The sequence below is a fragment of the Rhinolophus ferrumequinum genome, chromosome 10, assembly GCF_004115265.2.
Source record: "Rhinolophus ferrumequinum isolate MPI-CBG mRhiFer1 chromosome 10, mRhiFer1_v1.p, whole genome shotgun sequence".
In the NCBI taxonomy this organism is placed as follows: Eukaryota; Metazoa; Chordata; class Mammalia; order Chiroptera; family Rhinolophidae; genus Rhinolophus; species Rhinolophus ferrumequinum.
Genome location: NC_046293.1, coordinates 76,011,539 through 76,035,318, shown reverse-complemented (window position 1 = coordinate 76,035,318; position 23,780 = coordinate 76,011,539). Strand labels below are relative to the sequence as shown.

Below are 23,780 nucleotides of genomic sequence, written 5' to 3'. Positions count from 1 at the left end.
ACTTATACAAAATCATAACTGTTTCCTCTAATGTACTACTATTCTTTGTAGGATATAAGTATTGGCATTTAGTACAGGGAAGTCAGGAGAAGATTTTAAATATTGCAATGATCAAATTCTATTTCTACTTCAGGAGTTAAAAACAAAAGATAGTTTTCATTGGGTCACAAATTAATAAAATGAATCTCTTCTTTCAAAATTATGACTTACATTTAATGAGCATAAAAACAAACTTGTTTTGTTCTACCTGTACTCGGAAGATTGCAAACATATCCTCATCACATTATAACATTATTATAACATTATTATGTAGTTCAGCTCTCTTTGGTTTTGGACAAGTTTAGCAAAAATGGCCATTTTTAGGGTAGCTCTAGCCCCAATGTGAGTAACAATGTTTTTTTTCCTTCCAAAATGTTGACCTTGGTAACACCTCCATCTGGAACTTTTCTACTATCTTTGTCCTCCAATCATAGAGGAAAGCAAAGAACAAAGAACTACACTAAATTTTTACTAAATTCTTAGATGTTTAAAACTGAACGACTACTTAAGAAAGAAGAAAATAACTAGACTAGCAACATCTCAGATGTTCTGGCTCCAACACGCTGGTCTACCAGGTAAAAATCAGTGTCTTTTTCATGGATGTATAGAGAGAGTGCCAAAAAAATGTATATACATTTTAAGAAAGGAAAGAACTGTATTAAAATTATGCTGATAGTAACCACTATTGAGCACCTCTTGTAATTGCAGAAGTCAAACACAACTTGTATTCATCTTTTGTTATCGGTATATATTGAGTATTAAAATTTTTATACAGTTTTTTCCTTTCTTAAAATGTGTACACATTTTTTTTTTTTTTTTTGGCACCCTCTGTATTTCTGGAACTTCCGCTGCCACTTTCAGTTTATTAAAAAGTTCCTCAGAGTTCATTTGACAGAACATTCTTTTCTCTGGATGATAAGAGGTTCAACTTCAAAAAAGGGTTCCATGATAAATATTCTAAGTAGGACTTTAAATACAAAAAGACTTTCATGTCTTTTAATAGGTAATATGTATATTAACATACTTTATTCAAGAAAGAAATACAGTATTCAGTTTTTCCCACACTAATTTGACTTTTTCTTTTCTTTCTTTTTTTTAAGAAACATCTAGACATACTCATCATGTCTATAGAATACATGTTGGGAATGTATTTTGTATATTTTGGGACTACTGCCTTCAATAGAAACTATCAAAGCAATAATGGCCGTGGTAAAATCTTGTTAGCACCCTAAATTTCACCATTTTTGAAATTCCCCCTTTTATTCTCAAGTAAAAGCAATCCTTGCCATGTAATATTATTTGAGTCAGCTTTAGAATGTAAAGTCAAAGCAAAGGCATCAAATTCAGTAAGTGCCTAATATATACGGGCAGTTATTCACCTTTATAGGTTGAGTACTGTGGAAGTGGTGAGAAGAGGGTGGAAGACCCTTCCCTCTTCCACGTAAGTGGAAATGGAGCGGATTATTAGCACTTGTGGAAAATGTGCATCCTCGGTGAAAACGATGAAAACAGCAACCTTAGGAAACTATCTTAAGCCAAAGCAATAGATTTCAACTTAATCCTATACTTCTGCTGAGGTAATAATCTTTTAGCTATGCAAAGACGTCTTAAAACATTAGACCGTAGGCTCCTGATCAGTAATTTTCTGCTTAAAATGAGGAAATTTCGGATTTAAGCAGACAGCAATTCCGTTCTTCTTCCAGGTACGGCGGTTTTATCCCAAGAAATAGAAAATAAAAATAAAAAAGAAGTAAACTTAAAAAAAAAAAAAGAAATAGAGCAAACTATATGGGAGATAATGTCTTCATGCTCCATTTCTCAAGGACAAAAGTTTACCAGAGTGACCTTTACATGTAACAACTATGTTGTCTATTTCTCCTTTATAAGACATTATAATGCATGAGTTTCTACAATGGTCAGCACCCATCTTAAATCCAGTGCCACAAGCTAATGTCAAGCTCACCGAAGAGTCATACTTATGTGTGAATTCTCACATTGCTGTCTTCCACCTATTATTACAAAGCACACTGAATTACAGTGTAGGCTCAAAAATGTACCTCTTCCTATTGCTTTTGACAAAGAACCTCAATTACACCTCAGAAATGAGCCTCAATTATACCTGCAATTTTAAGCCTTTTTAAAGAATTATGCTTTCCACTGGGAGAAGAAATATTTTTCAGCAGGTAAGTGCTCAGGTGCTCTGGCTTCAAATCAATGTTCTATCAATTAAATGTGTACCAGGTAAAAGTCAGTGGTCACTTCACTCAGGCCTCCCACCTTGTCTTCCCTTTCAGTTTGGAATGTCATATTTCCTTCAAACTTAAAATATAAGAGAAACTACATACCATATATGGTATACTACTATACACAACATGTTTAAATTAAAAATTTAACTTTAAACTTCACTATTACTATTTCCTGTGATTTCACTTACATAGGTACCTAAATCCTTTTTTTTCTCATTACCTATGTTAAAATTCTTTGTTTTAAATTAACAATTCACACAGAAATTGACTTGTCACTTCAGAACTACGTTACAAGAAAATCTAAAAACTGAATGAAAATTGTTTTAAAAATAAATTTGCATGACTTTTGAAATTAGGCTTTTTTACGTACATGAGGCACAGTATATGCATGTTTTGTCATAATAAAGAAAAGGCTAGAGCGGAATGTCAATAGTACAGCTTTCAGAAAAACCGAGGGGTAGTGCAGGCTTTCCACACAGATCTGGACTTAATGTCTGTGAAGCTCAGCGTTTATGTGTACAGTGAATATACAGACCACGGGAATGGCATAGCATAAATACGATGCCTCGCTCATTGCGTGGTAAAGAGTCCGACCGAGCTCATCCATGAAGTACTGCGGCTGGTATGCCCACCGAAGCAGCAGAGTAAGGTGCCACCCTCCATGTAATATTAAAGTCTTTGTTAGGTAAGATGTATGTCAAGGGAGACGGGAAATTAATTAGAAGTTCAGACGGTCTTAGACACTCAGGACTTGGAGACACACAGAGCTGAACTCAGAAGTGACTGTTGTTGTTTGGAAGAGGGATGGTTTCATTAGGTTGGTGCAAAAGTAATTGCGGTTTATGCAATTATTTTCAACCTTTTAAACCGCAATTACTTTTGCACCAGCCTAATAATATAAAACGAAGGATATAATCTACAGCTCTGCAGGCTTCAGGCTTCAGGCTGCTGAGGCTCATGGGCCTCAAATGTAATGTGGTTAAATATAAGGGAAAATGACAAAAACATTAAGGACTTGTGAATATGTTGATGGCTGAGCTGGTTTTGAACCTATTTATGAGACTGCAAAAACGAGTACCTTCACATCTTCGAGCAGATCTGGCTTCCTTTATGTACATGCACACACACGTGTGTGTATGCGTGTCTAAAAAATATATATATCCAGATCCAGATTCTACAAGGAAAAAAGGCAACCTCTTTTTGTAAAAGTTAAAGATATTTGCTTTTGAAAATGTATGTTGTCTATAGCACCTTTCCTAAAGGTAAGCATACTAAGAGCAGGGTGCTGTTTTAACAAGGAAAGATACTCAAATGTTCTCTTATTAGAAAAAAAAAAAATTATCACGCTAGGAAAGTATAAAACAAATTAAAAGCAGAGTTTAATTTAACTCATACTAAAATGTTTCCATGCTTTATTCCAAGATAGGAAAGTCGACATGATAAAGTAGAAAGGCTATCAAGCTGGAAATCATGAACTTTAGTCCTTCGTGTAGTGTATCAGTGGGGCTCATCACAAATTAAAGCACTGGACAGTGAGGGAAAAGTGCTCGCTAACTGGTATGGGATCCTATATTTATAATAAAAAGGAAAGAGTAAGGAAATAAAAGTAAGGTACTGACATAATGGCCCTCTCTGAAAACAGAAGCCATTTCCACCAGTCACAAAGCATGGCAGCCCACAACTAAAGTAGCTGTCAGTGGTTCTTGGTATGAATTTATCCTAAACAGAATGCACTGTGGCCTCCTTGAGGCCAAGGAAATGCCCTGTTGGTCTTTGTATCACCACTGTTTATTATAGAGCATGAGACAAAGTTCAGGCTCAGCAAATGTGTGTCAAATGTAGGTTTTTATAAAGGATTGTTTTTTCTAGGATCCTGCAATAAAGCCCAGCTATATTTATGAGGCACACCACTTCTCCATCTGCACCCTTCCAATAACATAGAGTATCAGAGTACTGGGGGTATTATGAGGGCCTGAGCCTGCGGGGCTATTTAAATTGCACTATATGGTAACTACAGACCAAATTCAGAAACCAAACAGACAAAACAGTAACAGTGAAATGTAAGTTAGTTTTAAAGCAGTATAATCCTATTTACCCCTAAATAAAAAGCTACTATTTCTGTTCAAATATAGCTGCATGTATATGCAGATATAAAGCAGCTACAGTTATTTCACATCACCTTTAATACCAGAGAATTTGAGTATTTTAATTTTTATTATTCTGAGAATACCCTGCAAAAGGAAGCATCTTTTACAATGACTTCTACTACTGACATACAAAAACAAGAATAAAAGCCAGGGATACTTCAGAGATATTTGGATCCTATGTTACTTAGTGGCAATAAGAAGAGTAATTATAAGATTTATTCTAAATAACAAAATCCATTAAATTGGAGTAAGGGGGTAGTTTCTAAAAAATAAACTATCACAATCGATTATGCTTCAGAGTAGGAATAACACAATAATAACTATACTATCTTCAGAATGCTAATCATACAGTTTAGATGAGGCAATTTCATATAAAACGCTTAGCTGAATACATTACTGAATTAAAACTTTTTTCTAAATTTCACCCAATATTTCAGTAGCATAATCTGTGTGATATTACTCCTCTTTTCACAGAATAAATTTTGCAACTTGAATTGGACATATCCATAATAATTATTCAGTCAGAGTCACAGGAAAAATGAATTTTTTATTCCTCTACCCCTCTAATCTAGACATGGTTGCAGTACTTATAATGAAACAAAATAACCTGTTATTCAATGTGCAAAGAAGTCTGCTCTAAAGTGGACCAAATGAAAAACAATGTCAGCTCTCAATAGTAATTAATTATTACAAAAGACACAAGGAAACAAATAGCACAATACTTCAGACAGATAACATAGACACCATTCCAGCCTTGGGTATGAACTTTTCTATCGAACCTCAAGTACTTTCCCAACTGAAATTTTGTGTAGCCCAATTCACTTTGGCTAGACACAGAAATCTGGCTCAGCGCTTCCCTTCAGTAGGCAGAATAAAGGCTTTCTGTATCAAGAATTACTGTCAGTCTCCCACATCCTTCCTTCTCTTTACTAACCTAAACGTGGTAGTAAAATAAGCTAACAGCCAAGTAGCTTTTACTACAATTTAAGTCAATATCAATTTTACTGGCTCACAAAAGCTTCAAAATATGTGGCTTAAATAAATGGAACAGGACAAAATGAAGACCAAAAAAAAAAAAAATCAAAGGATATACACATAATTATACAACATGCACAGCTTTAAAAACAAGTATAAAATCATCTGAAATACCATAATAATGGAAATGTTATTCCTGCCTTTCTCTTAATGCATGCCCAAATTTAAATTCACGGCATTAGCCCAAGGTAACAAAGTTCAAACGAGAAATAAATCACAATTTTAAACAGCGCTTGTGTGTAGTATTTTAATTGGACATGACATTGGTATGAAAGTTCCATATATTTTAAAGAGATGTCACCGAGGCCCAACTATATTTTAACATAGAGGTTACTAGTGACCCTAAGGCAGAACTGTTCCCTAGGGTACCCTGGAAAATTTGTATTCTTGTTATAACGTAGGGTCTAAAAGTGCCAGTAGTCAAAAACAGAAATCCTAAGTTCACGACCTATGATGCTAATAATAAAAATGTGTTGAACCACTCAAACTACATTAGTATTTAGAGATAATATCTAAAAATATGTTATAAAAAGGAGGAAGTACTGGCTTACTTTTAGAATCACCTATCAGGTATAATGAGGGGGGGGGGAAACTCCACACTTAAAATTATTTAATTAGAGTGAAAACTAATGATGCTCAATTCAGAAAACCTTGAGGTTGCATCCACTTCTACTATTTAGTACCTAAGTTATTCTTGGGTGTGTGCCTTAAATCTTTAAAGCCCACTTTCCTCATTTATAAAAAGAGAGTAATACTCATTGTAAAGATTCATGACATAACACATAGCAAGCACAGGCACTCAAGAGATGTGTCCTTCTTGTGCCCAGCTCCCCTTCTAGGATCTTGGAAGATTTCACGGTGTCCACTCTAATCATGGCACTCTTATTCATTTCTTTAGTCCATATCATTGGGAATTAGAGTGATGCCTACCATAGAGTAAAAAGTCTCAATACATGTGTTGACCACACAAAAGGGATAAGGAGGAAATGAGAATCGGACTAAGGAAACACAAATATTTAAAAAATCATGAACCCACCCCTTAAATAACTTAAAAGGGGAACTGCACAAGGTGGGTAATAAGGATAGTTACCAAGATAGTGAAATACCATATACGGAAGGGATAAAAAGATAACACCCCGTGTCTAGAGTCAAAGGCCAGAAATAGATTTATTTCTCCCATTCAGTCAAGAAAGGGCTACTACAGAGAGACTGAGACCATGCCATGGAAATAGAGAGAAAGGAAAAAAATAATTGCTTGAAAGACTCAGGCAAGACTTCACAGAAGAAATAAATTTGAGTAGGCACAAAGGAAAAAGGACACTTTTGGTAGAAGAATAAAATAAATTTGGTTTATGAAATTTGTCAAAACATTCTAAGAAATGGTAATTTTTGAACTTTTCTAAATATGGTAAACACTACACAAATTCTTAAAAAAAAAAAAAAAAAAAGAACCAAAAAATGTACTAAGTGAATCATACCACTGGTTGTAATAAAAGGACGAATAATTTGCTTTCTTTTTATTGGTCTTATAAAAATATAATTTTCATATGAAATCATACTCTGTGGTCTAAGTCTAATATAGTTGGATGTCACTTTTACATATTTGTCTTTGGTCAGCTTTGACAAAGCAATAAAAACACCCCACTCCATTTCTGTTCTGCTTCTCTTGAGAATAATAGCCAATTCCATTTTACAATACATTATATTTAAAGCATTCAGAAGTCAAAATGTGTGACATTTTCACCTTGCCAATTCCATGTTAAGTCAATGTCATATTACGAGGCCAAGAACCCAAAATTAGACAAAGGCAATCCACTGGCATCGGAAATTTGCCAAATCTCCTAATTCAAAAAGAAACTGTTAAATATGGTTTTGAAGTTTTTGGCACTCTGAGTTGAAGCCATTCCATAATAGGGTTTGTATTTCATCTAATCAGCAAATAGGAAACTATAAAAGTTTTGTTGGTATGGGGAATTAAAATTTGGATTGTAATACACGAGTCGTCCCTTCTACATGTTTTAGTGAATTAAAACTTCTAAATCTTGTTTTTAAAAAATAAAGCAGTCTGTAAAATATTTTTGGTATAGGAAACTTAAAACATTCAGGATTGATAAAAAGAAGAGGGACAAGACAAGGACGTATAGATTCTATATCCAAAGTAGTATCATGCTGTAGGTTATTCAGAATTAAGTGCATTTAAGCTTTCACATTTTTTTCTAAGTGATCTTTCCTTTTTTTGAAAATCAGGTGTCTGAAACTTTTATAGATATTTTTTGAAGGTCTCATTTATCAATCTAATTAAAAATGTTTCCATTTGAAATCCTTAAGAACATCTCAAAGATACTAGAAAGGGCAAGAGGTATATATGAATTCTATTCTTACGGGGAACTATGTGAATTATCATACTATCAGAATGAGAAATGGAGAGGGTTTTCATCAGGTAAAACAATTTTTTCCAACTGATTAATCTTGACATATTGTGGTCTTGTAAAATGGCAGAAATAGCAACTTATCCCTTTCAACTCTGAGTAATGTTCTCTTTTCCCTTTCTCTATTCTTTCTGTCTGTTGGTCCCCATATTGATTTATTTCATAATTCCTTCTTTTTTATTTCCTCATCTTTTTGTGTTTAAATGGAAAAATGTTCTCACCTTTATTCTCTTATCCTTCAAATGAAAATTGTTTTGCCATCATATTTTTAATTTCTAAAAGCTCTTTCTTATTTTTCATTATTTATGTTTTAATGACATCCTGCTTCATGAAATGCTGTTTTTGTTTGTTTAATTTTCTCCTGTTTGCTCCAGTGTCCTACTCCTAATAATTTCTTTCAGTTCCAATCTTTCAATCTTTTTCACATTCATTCTCGTCTATGCCAGCTCCCTCCAAGTCTTGAGTCTCTCCAACTTTCTTTTTGAGTACTTCAGATGTCTTTTCATCGTTAACCCATCCCAAAGCTAGCAGCTCAGAAAAATCAAGTGTAATACCTCCTCACACTTTCTCATTTCCAAAAATCAGTTTCAGTATCATCTCTTCTCCCATTCTGACTGTTCCTGTGACGTTACTCCTTCCCAATATTTTATTCAGTCAGTTTATTCTGACGTGCCCATGTGATCACCATTTGTTTATTCACCATTCTTTATGTACCTCACTCAGTAACTCCTTCTAGATTTAATTCTGGGTTTTTTTGAAAAACATCTACGGTAATTTCTTCAGCCAAAGCATTTAGTGGACTGATTTTTATTTAGTTTCTTGTCCTAGGAATTCCCTGACCACGCAAATAAAGTAAATATAACCCAGAGCCTGGTAGAGGGAGGAGGATAGTGACAAATTCCCAGCAGAGACTTCTTTCATTTTTGTTCAGATCCCAAGCTGAGACCGGAAATCCTTCCGGCTGCTTTCTTGTACCAGTATGCAAACTACTCTATATTATCCTTTCAGGAAGGGTAGGAATTTCCCTGCTTTATTTGGCATCTAATTCCTGGCCTTCCAATGGTCTAAAGCTTTGTCTCGTATTCCATCCAGAACAAACAGAAACAAACAAACAAAAAGCCCCTTCCCACTGGTTGTCACGATTGGTAAACTATTTGAAATCAGCTACAGGATCGGCCTACTGTTTACTGCTCTGGTGTTTAGTTACTGCTTCATTTTTAGCTCCCGGGAAATTCTCTTACTACTTTTTGAGCTCAGTTATGCATTAAGAGCATACGTGTCATTTTTTTTGAGCATATCGAGTTTTTTATTGAGATGTTTTCTGATTACCTATAGGATTTCTTTAATAGCATTTTAGTAGTATCTTAGAATGGATACAATAATTTTAAGTATTTAATCTAGCTGCCTCTATGGGAAATTAAATATTATTACTTTTCAATAATTATAAGGTACCTTTTGATGAAATCACTTAGGAATCACTTTCCTGACGATTTGCTCTATGTTTTTCTAGTACCATTTATTTTTATTAATATTGCAAAAAGGTTAAGTAGTGTAACTAAAATAATATAGGTAAGAGATTAGGATTGAAGGCTAGTTCTACTATTTATTAGCTGGGTGAACTCAGAAAATTTACATATTTTGGACAGTCCTCTATTGTGTAATATAAAAACATTTAATGATACGGTGAAATACATGGAATTACAATTTTGTAAGTCATAATGGTAGAACAGCAGCAATTTCTTATGCTTTGTGAGAACCCCTTTCATGGAACTGTGGCCTCCAAGAGTGCTCATCACATAATGAGCGGCCAAATAATGGTTCCACTTCTCTTTCGTAATGATTATAATCAGAAGGAATTCCAGGTGACACCAATCAACACACATGCAAAGTTTTGGCTATTTGGAAAGAATCAGACAGAGTCCTACATTATCGTCAATTTGGGGCTAATACTAGTTTGTAGAAAATAGTCTTTATACAAATATTGTTATTAGGACAAATCCATTATGTAATCACATAATTGGGGTTCTTCATTTACATGGTTTCATTTAGTTTTATCAAGGATCATGACATAGCACATTTTATCTACAAACCCCACAGCCAAAGGAATACATTTCTCCTTTATTTTCTGTACAGGGTTCTAACTTAGTATTGCCACCATTACATCCTAACTACCCGAGTTAAGTGGCTAAAAGCCAGAACCTCAAACCACATCTACCTCAGTATGCATGGATAAAAACAATTGCTAAAGGGTGAGGAAGGTAGTTACTCACTGTTAGAGCCAGCAGCTTCCCATAGGTGAGGTGAGCAGGAATGTGGTCAGTCTTGGATCTCAATGATTCCATATACCAGTACTCTGCTTCAGGGAATTTGCTTAATCGCATGTATGCTTCACCTGGAAAATGAATTGTGTAAATCAATCTGAGGACATAGCTTTCCAACAGCCTTTGCAACAGCATCTCATCATCATGCTTATATTCCATGAAATTGCAGATGCTTTGGCAAGTGCATTCATCCATTATCTCACTTGATTCCCCAAAAGTCATCACAATTCCATTTTACACATGACAACACTTGTGTTTGGAGAAATTAAGTGAAATGGCTAAAATAAAGAATTTTGTAAGTGGTCAAGCTTTGATTTTTAACCTAAGAACATCTGACTCCCACGCATATGTCCTTTGTCACCATTTCTTTTTCTTTTTTGTTTACAGATAAGTTTGTTCTTTCCTGTATACAATTGTTTGTTCTTTTTTATTCACATTCACTCATTCCTTTTGAAATTCAAGTATTTAGTGAATAACTACTCAGTGAAGAACTTTATGTAGGACCTAGACGAGAGAAGTTTAAGGTCCTACCCTCCCAGGTTTATAATCTCATTGAGAAAGATTAAATGAAAGAGATAAAAATATTTTAGTTAAGCTTTGGTGCTAGATTTTAGTTTTTCAGAATTATTTGCACTGTGTATTTTAATAAGTAAATAAAATTTACCAGTTTCATTTTAAATATCAAATGAATACATGACAATTATTTAGCTTGCCAGGCACCATGTACAAAGTTTTGCTGAGACCTTTCAGCCATCAGTTACTATTTTCAAGTTATACAAATTTAACCCACCAAATAGCATTTTACTAACAGCCAAGTAAGAGGAAAAAAATGGAAATGAAGCCAAACGTGTATCAGTTGCCCACTTATGATAATGCCCCTCCCCCTTATATTACTGTAGTATGAAAGCATATTCCCCCAATGGGAAAACTGTGTTTTGAGATAATTTGTATATTTAAGTTAAATATTGTAATTTTAATAAGCATTGCAAATGAAGAAACTTCTCACTTTCTGAGTCCAAGCAATAGACTGGTAGCGTGCATTATTTTTCAAGCAGACTTCTATAGCTTAACTAATCATAATTATGATAGCTTTTTCCATTTAGTGGCATAATCAGAGGCTTTTTCTACATCTATTACCCACACTGGTTGTACATCCTTGCTTTAAAGGAAGAGCTAGCTAGCTTCCTTTTATTATAATCATATTCTCCTTGTATTAGCACAGCACTGTCAATACAAATATGCTTGATGAATTGAATTAATTTGAGTCTCCTGACCTTTTGGCGTGCCCTTTGCTCAGCTGGTTAGTAAAAAAAAAAAAAAAATGGTGACAAATAATATGTAACATGCACAAAAATATATGTATCGAGTCACACACATCTATGTGTATCTAGGTCTGAAAAGAGTCCTTAAACTATACTATTATAAAAATAATAGCGAGAAAATGTTTTGTTTTACTAAAGTGTAAAATGTGATTGCATGTTAAAAAAATTTGGTTAGATTAAATCACATGCTCAGGGTGAGACGCAAGAAATACTGAAGCCAAACACCAAAGACTGAAATGAAATACACAAAATGCTCCTAGTTGTTAGAATGGCAGGATTAGGAATGAATTTCATAAAATTTTTCATAAGTTTCTGTAATAATTGTATTGCTTTTATTATAATATCTCTATAAAAAGTGAAAGATGTCAGACGAATTTATTTTGTTTTGTTTTTTTGCCACATCAAACTAACATATGTTCCCAAATAAAGCAAATAATAATTTTTCTTAGGGAAAGTGAACTACTCTTCATACTGAAACAATTCTAAAGATAATTTATAAAACAGAAAGGATGCACAATCCCTAAAGTAATGAAAAATTTAAAGCAATTAATGATAAATTGTGTCCAAATATTTATATCTCAAATGGGTTCTAAACCAATGGAAAACACGTATTAACTTCAGAATCACAGTTAAAGACAGGCCTGCATGCAGGTTGTTTGAAATCAACCTGAAATTCTACTTTGGGTCTTCAAGTGCTCACAGATTACTTTTTAGAAGTTGTACAATCATAAAATGTAATATAGCTTCTATTTTTTATTTATGAAATATTAAATTAATCTGTAGAAAATACCAGTAGGTTGTCTGTACAGAAAAAGAAGTGCAAGAGAACCCGAATTTCAGAGCGCTTGAGATTCAAATCTTTATTACATTTAAGTTGTTGATGTTTGAAAATCACTTCAGAAAGTGTACTTTTTTTCCTACGTCAGAAATCTATCATCATTAAAACCTATTTTGAAATGAAATATTATTAATATACTAAAAAATCCACGGCTGGCCTCTCGTCTTCAGTAAGAACTCACAAGCAATTATCAATTCTCAAAGCTTGTGAAATGGAGAAATACCAAAGGACTATAAATAAGAAACATCATGTAATAATGCATCTTAGCAAGTATATGAAAAATGTAAATAACCAGCCTATTTAGTTACTTACTATTCATTACAACTTAGAAAAACTTCAGGTAACAATTCATTGTATCTTAGTAATGACAAAGATTATAACGACAATCATTCATTAAATGCTTATTAATGAATCAGGGTAGCAAGCTACAAGGGTGGGGGGATGTCTGATTTATGTGTCCTCATTCCTCACATTGTATATCTTTACGTATGTAGAATGTTTTCTCCTTTCTCACAAGGGACCTCCCATATTACTCCCATTTAATCACTTCCAACTAACTCTTCAGAGTAGGTTTGCAAGATGAAACACATTTTCAATCTCTATATTAGTTGCTTTATATATGTATCTCATTTCTTATTAAGGAATATCACCTAAATTTTACAAATGAGGAAATCAAGAAGCAGAGTAGCTAAATAAAACACAAAATATAAATGTGGAAAATGGTAAAGCAATTCAACCCAGGACAACCTGACCTCATAGCACACTGCTTTAACCAGCTGATACAGAATAATCACAAACTTTCCAACAATCCAGCACCGGTGAAAATTATACTCTCTGTCTTGCTCCTAGAATTGTTTTCTAGTTTGTGATATACTGACCATCCAGTTCATTTCACTTTGCCTTGGGCTCATATTTTAAATTAAAGGAATAAGGAAGGGCAATAATAATCCACGGTTGACCTTTAAAAATACTTCTGCTGCATATGTGACTCAGTTCTTAAGGTGGGGATACATAGCACATAAGACGCACTTTAGTTCTAAGGTGAACTTTAATACAAAAACAGTCTATAAAATTGGTAATAAAATCAAGATGCGAAAACTAAAATGCAAGAAAATGACCATGGATGAATTTCAATGTGTTTAAAAGGGAACTCAATGAAGATTTTGGCAACAAACAATACCAGCACTTGCTATATCCCTGGCACCGACAAGGTAGGGGCTTCATAGTTCTCATTTCTAATTCATAGTAGGAGTTAGAACACTCACTTATGGATGAGCAGGAAGGCTCTGCAATGATAAGTGACTTGCAAAAGGACAGTGAATAATCCTATTCTGAGAGATTTCAATGGTTCTAAAGCCCATGCTTTTTACCATTGCATGAAGCTGCCTACCATATAAAGTTTATTATTTACTGAATACCTACTAAAGTCTTTAATATATTATATTTGTACATTATCTCTACACTGTAATTAAAATCAGTCTCATTTTATAAATGAAGTGACTGTGGCTCAATGATCTTAACCTACTTGTTCATTGTTAAAATATAAGTAAATGCCAGATTCAGGATTCAGTTTAGTATTCTCTCTGACTCTTTGTATTATACCATTCTGTCTAAATACTGTAAAAAATAATTACAGAGTGGATACAATAACCGCAAAAAGTGCTATCAACAGATTCCGTTTTAGGAGCGAATGATATATACGTAATCCTTTAAGCTTGATTAAAATATTAAAATCATTAAAATTCCATGAAGGAAATGCCACAGGGGAAAAAGAAAAGTTCCGTAAATTCCGCAAGTAGGGAAATGAAGATACTGGACTGGGAATTGGTGAAGGGAGGAGGTTAAGTCATCTTCTCTGGTACTGTAATTCTTCTTGTAATAATAGAAAAAATGTTTATAGTACCCAGGAGGAAAGAAGCAATGATGACTATTTTTCCTTCTCATTCTGCAAAAAAAAAAAAAAAAAAAAAAAAAAAAGACATCATAGGGGCACTTTTGTAAGAATGAGAAGATTTGCTGTGCCATGATGTAGTGATCAAGTTTATCACCCAGATTTATTTCCGATTCACTCGCAGACAAAAGGGATTTGGAAGTCTCCAGGTTGGTTTCAGGCAGATATAAACCAGTTTTAGATGGAGAACAAACAATGTCACTCTTCCTCTCTAAAAGGTCTAAGTAACACATGCAAAAGCTAACTCCTTAAAGGAAAAAAAGCTGGATTATTGATGATGTAATAGTCCAAATCTCCCTGTTTCTCATGTTTCAAGTTATTGTACAGCTCAGGCTTGCAGATAAAGAATAGAGCATACAGCACCCATATGTGCCAGGGTTACCTTTTGTTTCTCCTGCCCTTGGCTCCAGATAGTATATATCTATGTTAAGATGCAGTTCAGATTCCCTATTATTTCTTTCAGTTTTATTGAGATATTACAGCACGGTATAACTTTAAGGCAAACAAATAAATGACTTATATCTATTGTGAAATGATTACCACAATAAATTTAGTAAACATCCATCATCTTATACACACACACACACACACACACACAGAGAAAAACTGTTTTTTTCATTGTGATGAGAACTTGTATGATCTCTCTTAGCAACTTTGAAATATGCCATACAGCAGTATTAACTAGAGTCACCATGTTTTATATTACACCCCTAGTACTTACTTATCTTATAATTGGAAGTTTGTACCTTTTGACCACCTGCATCCAATTCCTCCATGCCCCAGATTCCCTATTTAAAAAAAAACAAACAACTTTTGTGACCACCCTTACCAAGAGTGATCACCCCTTACTCAACTCTTACAGTACTGTTAAAAGTCCTTTTTAAAAAATTCTTGAATGTGTATCTTGCATGTCAATTTAGGTTAACCAACATGGATAATGAATATGATGGAAAACATAAAAGTTAATGACATATCACTCATTCCTGCCTTCATGGTACTTACAACCTAGGGACAAATAAATCTCTTTGTCAATATTTTCCATGTTTGATTTTTAGGTGCACATGAAACAAACTACACCAAAACTTTTTTTTCATGTAGTACTAATAGATTCAATCTGTGTTTTAAAAATGTGATTTCATAGATATCATGGTTTAAAAGGAAGAAAATATCAAGTAAATAATAAAGATGGTAAGTGGCTGTGAGTCAATTGCAACAGTGGAACAGCACACTGGGGGAAAAGTCTATTTTTGTAAAAGGCCTCACAGAGGTTACAGTTATAGCATTTTTCTGGCCTTCTACAGAATAATGGGAATACTCATAAAATGGCCCCACATGACATCTAGCTGGCTTCCTGTTGCCAAATACAGTGAAAGCACCTCATTGCCTATACTCCAAATTTTAGGATACTTTACCTGAAAGGCAGGCATTCTATTATAATCTATCCAATGTCTAAGTTCCAAGTTTGAGGACTTGGCTGGTCCACAAGGTAATCATTCATTTTTCAGAAATGCTTATTTTCTGAAAAACGGTATCAGGTTCATTTCAGTGGTTTTTATACTTTGTGATTTATTGTGCTGGTCATGTTCTTTTAATGAATACTTTACCGATCTTCAGTCTGTTGTGATTATTTCCTTTTTCTATGCTTCTTTTAATTGTATTTTTAGGAATTAATTTTGATACATAATTTTAAAATGAAATAAATACATTTGAATTAATTGATTAATTTGTGTCATCTTCCTGCTGAAATTATTTGCAATTGTGACGCAGCGCTGAATTTTGAATTAATATAACAGAATCGTAGCTGGCTAGGTTTCAAATTCTTACTTTGACAGTAAATAGCTGTGAGGTTATGAGCACGTAAGTTATTTTGGGGGCCTCAGTTTTATCATTTATAAAATGAGGAGCTAAGAATAAATAACCCTTTAGTTCCGAAAATGATATAATCATTTATAGATTCACCACATGAATCATTTGTAGATGTATGCGTAGTCGTTTCACGAATCAGTGACAATATCCCAGTCAATATAAAAAGGAACTGCCACGTTCATTGATTTTCTAGATGATCTATTCAAGATGGACTATATCTCGATCAAGTCCTGGTTACCCCTTTTTAAATTTTTAAATATTTATATAACTTTTATCTAATTATAAACTATATGCTTTCATTATAGAAAGTCTGAAAGATAATAATTTTATTAAATCAAATGAATTCCATCACTCATAGATAGTGAGTGGTGAGACTGGCATTTTTCCAGAATTTACTTTTTACACACTGAAAAAAAAAAACACACACACAATTATATAATAAAATATTTTTGTAGTTTTAAGTGTTTAGGTTCCTTCTAGTGTTTTATTATATTAAATAAAAATATGATGATTTTTCCAAAATTCAATTTTGTTATTCAAGATCAATAGGTAATTTTCTGTTTATTCAAATTCCCCTCCCAATTTTTTTTTATGCAGATACTACACCTACTTCAGCAATTATTAACCTGTTTTGTAATTATCTTCTTTTTTTATATATATCTCTTATGATTACCTTAGGATACATATGCAGCAGTGGAATTCTTGAACTAAAAAGCACTAGCAAATTTAATAGTCAAGATACAGATTACTGGATTGGCCCACCAAAATACCAACTTCACTTCCACAAGCAGTGTGTGAGAATTTCAAAATTTGATTCTTATACTTTTTTTTTGGCAGGTATTCAGTGTAATGTTTATTAATTTTTATTAGGTCTTGTGATTGATACATTATGGACATTTTCAATTACTGAATTTTTTTTTTTAATTTTATTGGGGAATATTGGGGAACAGTGTGTTTCTCCAGGGCCCATCAGCTCCAAGTCGTTGTCCTTCAATCTAGTTGTGGAGGGAGCAGCTCACTGGCCCATATGGGAATCAAACCAGCAACCCTGTTGTTCAGAGCTCGCGCTCTAATCAATTGAGTTATACAGCTACCATCGATTCTAATACTTTTTTAAATGACCGTTTGAAAAGAAAAAAGTTTTCATTTCAATTTTTGTTAATTATTAATGAAAATGAATATATTTTCACAAATTTTTATCTATGAATATTTTTTATTTGTAGGTTATTGTTTAATGGTTCAAACCTGTTTTTCAGTTACAATACTTATCCTTCCCTTTATGATAATGCAAAACATGGTTAAAATAGTTTTTCATTTCAGGCTATTTTAATTTTTTTCATATGCAAATCAAATTGACTTTTCTTTATCACTATCTTTTATGCACAAAAAATTATTTTTCATCATAGGGACATACATTTTCTTCTAATTATATAGTTTCTTTATTAAAATTAGCTACTTATTCTACAGGAAATACATTTTGCCATAATAGTGTGAGGCAAGTATCGAATTTTATTCTTTCCAAACATTTAATCAATTGTTCCAGACCAACTTTTATAAGAACTCCTTTCCTTCACCAATACTTAATTCCACATTTATTACCTACAAAAGATTTTTGTTAATTTTGATCTGTTTCTAGGGTCTCTGTTCTGTCCTACTGGTCTGGCTTTCTGTTCTTAAAGCAGTACGACACAACTCTAATTACTGTGGCATCTCCGAAGTACTGAAGCTACTTAGTATGTGATGACAGACTTCTAATTATTTTAATACTGAATAGAGCAAATCTCATTATTCTTCTTTAAACCTTCTTGGCTCTATTTTCCTGTTAAGTGCACCAGATGAACTTTGGAATTATTTCGTCTAATTTTGATAAAATTATTTTTGAAATGTTTATTGCTATGGAATTATAAACTATGAATCAATTTAAGAAAGAAATTTTTACAAAACTGAGTTTCCTTATTCAAGATTAGCACTCAATGCTGCATTTACTCACACTTCCCCCTTCTACTTTGTTTATGTTCCTATAGGACCATCCTCACCAAATTATAAGCTTCCTGATCCCAAACTAGACTATGAGATGTGTAGAGCAGGACACAGAACAAATTTTCATCTCTTTATTTGTTCTCCAATCTCAGTTCAGCAGCCTCTGGCTCCAAAGAGTTTGATAAATTTCTGGTAAATAATCTATCACGTTATATATCAATTAGGATTTAGATGTTACATTTTTACCAAGTATGTCACTGAAAAGAAATTTGAGTAACCGCTTTTTCCAGATAATCTGTAGTCCGTCAGAACAACATGACATCAGTAGTCTATCTTATATCAAGAATTTAATTTGCTGTGATTTTAATTCTCACTTTTTTTTTTACTTCATAGTGTTAGCATTCACACAGAAACATTAGGGAGTCTGGCTTTTTTTTCCCTTTATTTATGCCATAAATTTACTATAACTATTGGCTGTCAAATTTTGTGAATGTCCTTTAGTGACATCCTCAGCTGACCCTTATTTAAAAAACAAACAAACAAAAACAAAGAAACAAAAAAACCCACAGTCCAGTTGCCTTAGATATATTAGTTCTGATTGGAAGTCCTCAATAGCTAATGTACAGAGCAAGAAAGGACAAAGAATTTTAAATGATTACAGATATTAGAGAAGCTACTTAGTATCTGACAATAAAGCATGAAGGGGTAGGTTTAAAAGAGAGAGGAAATGCAGGGTTGAGGGGGGTTTTAGACGTTTCATTAAGTAAACACACATCAAGAAAGGTGTTCAACTTCAGCGAAAGCTAAAAAGGTCCCTAATCGCTAGTGTGAGGTTATATACAGGAAATCTCAGATGTGCCATCAAATTTAACTTGGAAAAAAAGCCAGGAGCCTAGGTCAATATTTCTCTAATTGCAACTGGGGGTCCTGTTCTCCAGGCTAATCAATTCCCTGCGTGTTTTCAAGGAAATAAATCACTAAAAATAATCAATCAACAAACGTTAGAACCAACCCTATAAAATGCTCAGAATTTTCCAAAAAAGAAAAAGTGAGACTGGTGTGTGTGTGTGTGTGTGTGTGTGTGTGTGTGTGTTGGAGGAGGTGATGATCCTCTCTTCAAAAATACAATAGTGCCTTCAAGAGAATTAGAATGGAGTAAACAGAATGGCTTAAAATAACTTAAATAATTAGGGAACACTAGAAATAGGGAAGGAAGTGCTAAATTGTGTTTATAAAAACAAGGTTTACACAAGAGAAAAGAATGAGTAAATGTATTAGTTTGGAAAGAATTAATGAAAATGACAGTATTCAGAGATGTAGGACTTCAATATTTGCAGGAAAATGTCATAAGAGTATTCAAAAAGTATTTTCAGTTTTATGTACATCTTCTTAGTAATACATTTCATATGTATTCCTGGATCAAGCAATATGTCTGTATAATATGCAATGAATAATTTATTTTATACTATAAAATTTTATATTAATGTTAATTACTAATTCTTACTGTTTTTAATGAATAAAAATAGGATGGATTTTAAATTTCTTATGTATCTTAACTTGAAAAGAAGATCCTACAACTGCTCACAAAAACCCTTTTTTTTTGATTCACATGTGGGTAAAAAAGACTTGCATTCTGGAAGAAAATTTTGCATGTTCTATTTTAATTCTTTATTCAACTTGAGTATGACAATAGCTTCTATCAGTGTAGATAAAATTAAAACTAAGTGACCATGCATTTGGGGAGTTAAATGAGGTATTTATACAGAAAACAACTCTTCCCTACCTATTAGGAAAAAGAGATATAAATACACACATAGCAAAGTACATGTGGTAATATATTTAATTGTGTTAACTTAATTTTTATTACTTGCCTATTCTAAATATGTGCAATAAAACTCATCATTTTTTTGACATTGATTTTCCTGAGTGTGTCCTTCATACAAGCTTTTCTTATTCCTCATGATTATACCTGTTTCTTCTAAATGTCATCAAAATTAGCATCTTTAAAGAATGCAAGATTTTGAATTCTAGTTAATAAATTCCCCAAATATAACATAATATCACCTCAATTTTCTGAGAACAACCAACCTGTATTTACTAATTAGTAAAACGATTCACTCCGTGCATATTACCCAATAAAAGAATAAAATATATACATTTTTGGAGGTGTTGTTTGGTGGCCAAGACATGGAAACAACCAAAGTGTCCTTCAATAGATGATTGGGTAAAGAAGATGTGGTACATACACACAATGGAATACTATTCTGCCATCACAAAAGATGAAATACTGCCATTTGTGACAGCACGGATGGATCTTGAGATTATTATGCTAAGAGAAATAAGTCAGACAGAAAAAATCAAGAACCATATGATTTCACTGATATGTGGGATACAAAACTGAAAACAACAAAGGAAGATGACAAACAAATGAAGAAACAAAAACTCATAGACACAGACAATAGTTTAGTGGTTACCAGAGGGTAAGCGGGGTCGGGGGTGGGAGATGAGGGTAAGGGGGATCAAATATATGGTGATGGAAGGAGAACTGACTCTGGGTGGTGAACACACGATGTGATATATAGATGATGTATTACAGAATTGTACACCTGAAACCTATGTAACTTTATTAACAATAGTCACCCCAATAAACTTTAATTTAAATATATGTATATATAATTTAATTTAACTTATATATACATATATATATAATTTAACTAAAATACACACACACACACACATTTTTCTCATTTATTTCTATTGAAGTCTCAGAAAACAGATATTTTCAAGCAGAACATACTGAAACTATTTGGTAATCAGAGAATAAGATATAATTAGGTATTAATTTGAATGCATTCATTTCCTCATAACTCAATTTAAAAATAAAGTTTTTAAGCTACACTCTTTTTTACCTTTACCACTAAACTGGTAATAGTAAGAATTAATGCAACAGGTGGGCTCCTGTGGTTTTAATAACAATAAAATATAATCAACTGTCTCATATCGTATTTCCAGGAAAACAAGTGACATCCAGACCTAAGCATGATCCTTAGGCAACTCTACTATTGGCATGAAAGGGTTCAAACTCCCCAGAGGCACCATATATCTTCAGGCCCTGGGCTTAATTGAAACTTTAACAAAATATATTACCTATTTAATGCAGCTGAACTGGATGCTGGCCTTTGTACTGTATAGACTAATGCACAGCAAATTAATGTCGGTAACCATGGTACATAAAGTAGAATTTTTATCAAGCATGAATGGTAAAAAGAAAAAAAATTAAATCACTGCAGTTTTATAATGAAAAATGAACTTTTAAAAGAAAATTGTATAGATTTTATACATAAATTTTATGTTTATTCTTTTTGATACACAGCCAAAATTTCATGATTTCCTTATCTTGTTGGCTCTACATCTCATAAAGTGAACTTTTAAAGTCTCTCAAAATTACATTTCGTTTTTCTAGACTGTTAAAGTACACACCTAGCACTGGACTCCTGGTCATGTCCTTTCTGACGCTGGATATATAAAAGTGACATTAATAGATTATCTTAAAACGTTATAAGTTAATATTCTTTTTGGAGGTATACGGATCAATGGTTAATCAAGTTATATGGTCATATGTTTATAAGACTGACTCACTGATTTTCAAGAGTGCCAATGGAGCAATCATAGGAAAATCACCAGAACTCAAAATAGGAGAAGCAGGTGGTATAAAAAGCTTAACACTACTGGAGTGTTAATGGCTCCACACTTGAAAGACGTGAAGTTCAAATCTCAGTTAAAAACCATCTCTTTCACAGTTGGCATATTAAATGCCTCAAGAAATTCACTTAAGAATAACCAGTCAAAGAAGAAAACACTAAGCATGTAAACTAAACCCTCATGTCAAAAATTCACTCTGAATATTTCTACTCTAAATACGTCCTGGAACAAGGTGAAATGAACGAACACACACACACACACACACACACACACACACACACACACACACATTCTTCAACCAAAACAAATGATTCAGCTAAAAAACCAGCCATACTGAAGGCTGAGAAAGAAACAGAGTTCTTTTAGAGCCATTATATCAACAAAACTCAGTATATAGTATACATACTTCAAGCAGAGTTAGGATAAATTTACAAGGGAGAATTTTTGCATTTTTGTTTTCAGGAGGTAAATTTGACATCTCATGTGAATAGTTCTTCTTCTTACCTGAATAGTAGTAAGGAATCTAAATATCACTGGTAACCATTTATAATACTTAACTCTTTCACTCCACAATTTTCTTTCGCAAAAATATATTATAATTCTAAAATTTGTACAAACTTTCTACTCCCAAAAAATTGCTCTAATAAATTCACTGTTTCCTATCAATGGTTCTTTCCCCATTCTCTTGGAGTAGCTCAATATAATTGGGGAAATCTCTCATAACTAAAGAACTGCTTTTATGAAACTGAATATTAAATACAGATTTCCCCCTTTTGATTAGAGAATATGAGGAGAAAACATCTTTTCAATTTCAAACCTATGCCACGTAAAAGATTTGCTATTTGAAGGTTGATGGAGAAAAACATCTTTTCCAATACTGCGCTAGAATTTTGTAAGTAACAGGGAAGTGTTAAAACAAACAAACTGGGAATTATCAGGAATAAGAGATTCAAAACAAGGGCAAACAAGACAACACACAGCAATACACCCTTATCATGCTATTCCTCTGGAAGAGCTATGTAATCTATCCCTAAGGTAAAAGCATATCACCCATAATAAACACATTTTAAAAAATTAGGAAAATTAAAATACGTATGGAAATTATGACACTAATATCACATCAGAAGTTTAAAAAGCTTGAGATTTGTCTTTTTGTTTGGTTTGGTTTGGTTTGTTTGGTGCAGTCAACACAGGACAACCTACATAGTTATGGAGAAAATGTTAGCAAGGTTAGAGTAATATAGTTTTCCAAATTTTATTTATAGGCATTTGCTTAGTAAGGAAAGACACTAAGGATCTCCAGACCAAGTGTGAAATTTCCTGGAAAGTTCTCTGAGGGCAGGAACCTTATGGACTATTTTCCATTTCATACTGCCATCACTTCTGTACTGAGTGGAGGGTATGTGACTTAATTTCCCCCCCCCACAGAGGTTATTCTGAACAGTGATTACAGACTACAGTGACAAAGCAGTAACTAGATTCTTCTCTTAATGCATGAAACACATTACGCCCCCTTTGTTCTCAGAATATATTACCAAGATGAAATGGCCTAAATTGCTTATGTAATTAAACCCAACAATTACTTTGCACTAAGGAAGCAGAGTAATTTTATTTTAAATAGTAAATAGGCTTAAAATGACCTTTGGGACTAGAAGGGCTCTAACTGATAAAAGTAATTGGAAGTTAGAACCTAATTTAGTTTCCCATAATCTTTTAGTATTATTCAAAAGCAATAGTCAAGTAGGCATTTTAAGGGAAATAATTATAGAGAAAGAAGAGAAAAATTGAGGATGGTTAGAAATCATCCTATGTAAGTTTTTTTAATGCCATGCATATTTAATGCATTTGCAATGAAACCACAATTGTGTAGGTGTAATATTCTTTTTTGTTAAGATGCAGAGGTT

The 23,780-nt window shown here is 33.1% G+C and overlaps 1 protein-coding gene across 1 annotated transcript in view; it reads right to left on the bottom strand.

Annotated features, from left to right (window-relative positions):
• Positions 1-23,780, bottom strand: part of TMTC2 (transmembrane O-mannosyltransferase targeting cadherins 2) — a 399,668-nt gene that overhangs the window by 111,610 nt on the left and 264,278 nt on the right. Inside the window, exon 8 of the mRNA XM_033117889.1 lies at positions 10,167-10,288. Within this exon, the coding sequence (XP_032973780.1) occupies positions 10,167-10,288 (122 nt within the window). The remainder of the gene's footprint in view (positions 1-10,166; positions 10,289-23,780) is intronic.